The sequence below is a fragment of the Myxine glutinosa genome, chromosome 2 (assembly GCF_964187855.1).
Source record: "Myxine glutinosa chromosome 2, kmMyxGlut1.1, whole genome shotgun sequence".
NCBI classification, from domain to species: domain Eukaryota; kingdom Metazoa; phylum Chordata; class Myxini; order Myxiniformes; family Myxinidae; genus Myxine; species Myxine glutinosa.
The window spans coordinates 122,430,831-122,436,878 of NC_136262.1; the positions used below are offsets into that span (position 1 = coordinate 122,430,831).

The window sequence follows — 6,048 nt, forward strand, 5'->3', positions numbered from 1 at the left end:
GGAACCGGAGCACGGTTGGGCCGGGAGTGAGCAGCCGCCGCCTTTCCTCGATCGGCGCGTTCAGCAGCCGCCGTTCCTTCGCGGCCACGGTCGAAACTGCCGTCAAAGCCGCGAAGCTGCGATGGTTCCCAAAGCTGCGTGGTGGATTCAAAGCTCCGTTGGTTCAAGCTGCTGTCTCTGCCGCATCTGATGTGGGGGCACTGTGTGACGGGTTCTCTCTCTGACGCATCTCTCCATGTAATCCTTCCCCACACCCTTTTATAAGGCGCGTCGCGATCAAGCCGCGCCACGCCCGTGATGGTGTCTCACCAGCCCTGATTGGCTGGTGGGGGCTCGCTGGGCTCCACCTTCTCATGACGAGTGGAGGGCAACGCCCTTCTTCCCCGAGACGGAGCACATGGCCAATGGCGGCAAATGCTGAAAACCGCCCGATGCAGTTGGCAACGGAGGCTTTGGGAATGGGGGCTTTGGGAATGGAAGGGAGTTACCTTATGTCATTTGGTGCAATGCAGTGTCAACTAGTGGGAACAGAGCCTTCAACTACATAGAATAAGGAGATAACTACTTAAGAGGGTATATGATTGGCTACGTGTATGTATATGGAGTAACTAGGAGGACGACCTTTGACCTTTACACACGGAGGGTGATATTTACAACAATTCATTACACTTACAACAATACAAAAAAACACAACAATTCTCAAATCCACAACAATATCATCCAATCTTGATGAAACCTGGGTGGGAGGTTGATATGATCTCGTTGTGTCCTGCCTGGAGTGGGCGTATTGCGCCCATTATGGGCGGAGCTATGCCCGAAAAAGATGTCTTTTTAGGGGGTAATCAAGTTCAAGCTACATCTTCCCCGAGGGGTTTGGTGGAATCTGACAGGGGTTTCGGTATTTGGTTAGGCCAATGTCATGTGTCGAGCCCCACGGAGCTCGATTTTTCATTTTCGCCCCAAGGTCAAGGTCACAAGGTCACGAAATTTAGAAAACTCGATTTTTTTATGGTTTTATTACATTGTTCGCTTCCTGATAGGGTGAAATGTCGTACATGATCTTATATTATCACATACATCATGAAATACAAGTTTTCCAACTAATTTCAGAATCTTCCACCTTTGACCTTTGAAGGTCACAAAGGTCAAATTTTCAAAGTTGTCGGAATTGAACCAAATTTTCGGTATTGTGTAGCTAACTAACCTCATAACTGATTATGGTCCCGATTTGATGCATCAATCGTCGATGATCGTGACGATCGTCTTGTCCGTCCTTTGTGACATGACGTGACGTGATCGTGACGACTTGATAGTCCGTCCTTTGTCATTTAATATAGCTGGCTCGTGAACCATCGTCGTCTCCTGACTTACTTGTTTTTGTTTTACTGGGATTTTTCATGGCTCGGGGTACTTTTTTACTGGGCTTTTTCATGGCTCAGGGCACTTTTTTACTGGGCTTTTTCACGGCTCGGGGTACTTTTTTACTGGGCTTTTTCACGGCTCGGGGTACTTTTTTGCCGGGCTTTTTCATGGCTCAGGGCACTTTTTGCCGGGCTTTTTCATGGCTCGGGGCACTTTTTTACTGGGCTTTTTCATGGCCCAGGGCACTTTTTTACTGGCCTTTTTCACGGCTCGGGGTACTTTTTTACTGGGCTTTTTCATGGCTCAGGGCACTTTTTTACTGGCCTTTTTCACGGCTCGGGGTACTTTTTTACTGGGCTTTTTCATGGCTCAGGGCACTTTTTTACCGGGCTTTTTCACGGCTCGGGGTACTTTTTTGCCGGGCTTTTTCATGGCTCAGGGCACTTTTTTTCTGGGCTTTTTCACGGCTCGGGGTACTTTTTTGTCGGGCTTTTTCATGGCTCAGGGCACTTTTTTACTGGGCTTTTTCACGGCTCAGGGTACTTTTTTACTGGGCTTTTTCACGGCTCGGGGTACTTTTTTACTGGGCTTTTTCACGGCTCGGGGTACTTTTTTGCCGGGCTTTTTCATGGCTGGGGCCTTTTTTGCTGGGCTTTTTCATGGCTCGGTGTACTTTTTGCTGGGCTTTTTCATATGTCAGGGCCGGCTGGGCAGACATTCATGGCTCGAGGTGCCGGGCCACCGTTGCTTTTTCACGGGGAGCTTTTTTGCTGGGATTTTTCACAGGTTGGGGAGCTCGTTCACGGCACGGAGCCGGCGGGGTACACATTCATGGCTAGAGGTGCGGGGCCACCATGCCGCTTTTTCTCAGGGCGCTTTATTGTGAAGCTGCATGTGGAGTGCTTTTTTCGTGGCTTGGTGCGATTCATTTCATTACAGGAGCCATGTGTGGTATGGTAATTATGTAAAACTTTGTGATAGTGACCCCACAATGTTCACATTTGTTCTTGTTCTGGTGTTTTCTACTTTAATGGTGGTGATTCGTGCGGCTCTCGTGCGGTGTCCTTTGTTCTTCTAGGTGTATCCTGCTTCCATGCAAAACATGAATGTTTCTTCATCTTTTCCAGGACACCCTGCTCGGAAGAATATATGATGCATGTTTTAACAAGCACATGTATTTTGAATGCAATTGTAAAGGAAGTACAATTTGTCTTTATTTATTTATTTTGTATTTTTGAACATGGAAAACTTCTCTGCCATGTTAATGTCCTGGATGACTAAGACAGAGCCGTCTGAGTTCACATCTCTATAATGATATATATTCACTGCACACTGTTTACCTTTTCTCTGAATAAAATGTAAATTTGTGTTCCGAGTTTTGTTCATACATATTGTTTTTGATAAAATGTCTGGGAGGTTCAGTTATGCATTTGTTCCCCCCAAGACTGTGCTGTGGTGCGTCGCTCACTTACCTTTGGACTATCTAGTCTGGGTTTGATTCCCGACTGTAAATTGTCCGATTTGTGTTTGGAAGACGGGGCGATTCATCAGACGTTAAAGCCGGGTGTCCTGTTGTCACCCTTCATTGCTGTATGTTAAAGAACCAATGGTCTCCAATGGCTCTGTGTTAAATATTCATGAGACTTTGGTGATTTATTGCTATTACATTAAACAAATACCTTTCACCAAATTCTCCTCCAGTTTAACTTCGAGCCTGGCGAGCTGGTTTGTGATAGACTTGGGACAAAAACCTTCCCCTCCAGACCCCACAAGAAGGTGGGAATAATTGCCACCTTGAAAGATTTTATAGTTGTTGAAGTAATAGACACCATTATAATGGAACGTAACAAAGCAATGATAATATATAACTGTTATTGTACGATTGAACCACCTTTAGAGGCCATTTTCCCCCGCAGAGCAGGGGTTGGCCTGTTATTGTACGATTGCTCATCACTAATTCTCCCACACGCCAAATGTTCAGTGAATCGCTTGTTCAGGGTTGTCTGGTCTGGGGCTGTTTCGCTTTGACATCCCTCTTTACACTTCTGAACGTTTTTCACATCCATGGTTGAGTCGCTGCAACCAGTTGGCGATTAAATGTCCATGGGAGTTTGCCCACTCAGATGCAGAAATTTAGTGATGTATATGGTCAAGCAAGCTGAAAGTGGCTGTTTACTAAAATCCGAAATCAGTGTGTATGTACAATGTCACAAATGACCTACCACATGACATGCTGCACCCACTCCGAAAGGCTGAGACGTGTATGAAGACCACGGACACCATCTCCACTATTCATGTTTGGTCAGAGCCTCATGCCCAATGGTGATTTACTGTATCTGTAAGGTGATTGAAGTAGATGGGGAACCATGCCGGCGGGCCGCACAACGGATGACAATTAACCGAGGAAACCAACGGCGCATGCCGCCGCACCCTGTCTTCTATCAGAGACAAATTAACCACTTGGGCTGATTACCCCCAGGAGTGCCATTGTCGTGGGAAATAAATAGTCCTCTCTCGTGTTCTTTTATCAGGAAATGTACTCAGGCAATATTTTTTGTGCAACAAAAAGGGCAATTATTAATTGTTGAAAACATGTTTTTTAAAACCAAAAAAAACAAACATGATTAAATCCATACAGGAAATACAGTACAGGTAGTTCTGTACAATTTATAATGTCTATACCTGTATTTTTGGGTGGGACCAGGTCACCACAATTCGATCACAAACGGCTGATAGTCTTCTTGTACAAATACTGGGATGGCCCACATCACATGAACCACCTTGTGTCCATTATTATAAAGCACCTATTTACAGGAAGGAGAAACACAAAGATGAATGGCCCCTACTGACGAGTAGGGTGATATCCAATTTAATGGAAATGTGCAGCACCCGCATCCACATAGTATATTATGTCATACAATGTTCATAACATTTACTATAACATGCATATGTCAAATAGTGTTCATAACATTTATGATAACATACATACATCATACAATGTTCATAACATTTACTATAACATACATGCATCATACATGTTCATAACATTTACTATAACATACGTATGTCATACAATGTTCAAAACATTTATGATAACATACATACATCATACAATGTTCATAACATTTACTATAACATGCATACATCATACAATGTTCATAACATTTACTACAGGGTGAGCCAGAAATATGGTTATTTTTAACACTCGTGTAAAGGTAATAAAAAGTTGTATTTCAAAACAAATTCTTACAAAAACGTGATGTACATAACATGCCATTTATTTGTGGAATAGAACATCTAGGAGATGCGCACCATTTCGTCTGACACATTCCTCCGGTCTTGGACGCCAATTATTCATGACGTTCTGCAACATGGCCACGTCAATATCATTGATTTCGCATCTGATGTTTTCCTTAAGTTAATGAAGAGTTTGTGGACTATTAACATACACTTTTTCCTTTAGATATGACCACAAGAAATAATCACATGCAGTCAAATCGGGTGACCTCGCTGGCCATGGAATATCGCCGTTTCTGGAAATGACATGCTTTGGATAGAGCGCCCTTGCAGTAGTCATGGACACTCTGGCGGTGTGGGAGGTTGCACCATCTTGCTTGAAACCACGTCATTGGGCTCACTTCTGCAAATCTGTTTAATTCTTTGGGGAGGAAGTTAGAAACCAGATCGGTATATCAAGCTGCAGTAACAGTGACGGCATTTCTGTTATCGTTCTCAAAGAAGGAAGGCCCTATGCTGCTGAGCGATGAAACTGCACACCACACTGACTTTTGGACTGTGTAACGGTTTTGTGTGCATTTCTCTTGGGTTTTCGGCTGCTCAAAAATGAGTATTTTGCTTGTTGATAAAGCCAAACAGATGAAAATGTGCTTCATCAGACATTAACAAATTGTTGGCAATGTTTTGGTTTTCATTTCCGTCCATAAATGAAAGCATTCCCTCACAAAACGAAAGTGCGTTCTTCACCCGACCAGTACCACATGGCCACTGCAAAATAAAACTGTCACTGTTCCCAGCGGTCACTGTTCTGCCTGCAAAAAAAACAACTAAATCAGTAAAAAAAATATATAAAATAAAAATGCATGTTATGTCCTTCAATATCATGAATTCATTTATTTTGAAATTCAATTTTTTATTTCCTTCACACGAATTTCAAAAATGACTTTCTGGCTCACTGTATAACATACACACGTCATACAATGTTCACAACATTTACTATAACATACATATGTCATACAATGTTCATAACATTTACTATAACATACATATGTCACACAATGTTCATAACATTTACGATAACATACATACATCATACAATGTTCATAACATTGACTATGACATACGTATGTCACACAATGTTCATAACATTTACGATAACATACATACATCATACAATGTTCATAACATTTACTATAACATACATATGTCATACAATGTTCATAATATTTACTATAACATACATCATATAACATTTGCTATCACATACATACATCATACAATGTTCATGCCATTTAATACAATATACATACATCATACAATATTCATAACATCTGCTATAACATGCATACATCATACAATGTTCATAACATTTACTATAACATATATAAATCACACAATGTTCATGACATTTACATCATCATCATTCATATGTTGTATAATGTTCATAAC

The 6,048-nt window shown here is 42.0% G+C and overlaps 1 protein-coding gene across 5 annotated transcripts in view; it reads left to right on the forward strand.

Moving 5' to 3' along the window:
* Window positions 1-2,737, forward strand: part of PSMD9 (proteasome 26S subunit, non-ATPase 9) — a 43,693-nt gene extending 40,956 nt beyond the window's left edge. For all 5 annotated transcript variants that reach the window (XM_078771611.1, XM_078771609.1, XM_078771608.1 and 2 more), the window contains one exon: window positions 2,441-2,737. In XM_078771611.1, the coding sequence (XP_078627737.1) occupies window positions 2,441-2,468 (28 nt within the window). In that variant the 3' untranslated portion in view covers window positions 2,469-2,737. The remainder of the gene's footprint in view (window positions 1-2,440) is intronic.
* Window positions 2,738-6,048: the final 3,311 nt, after the last annotated feature.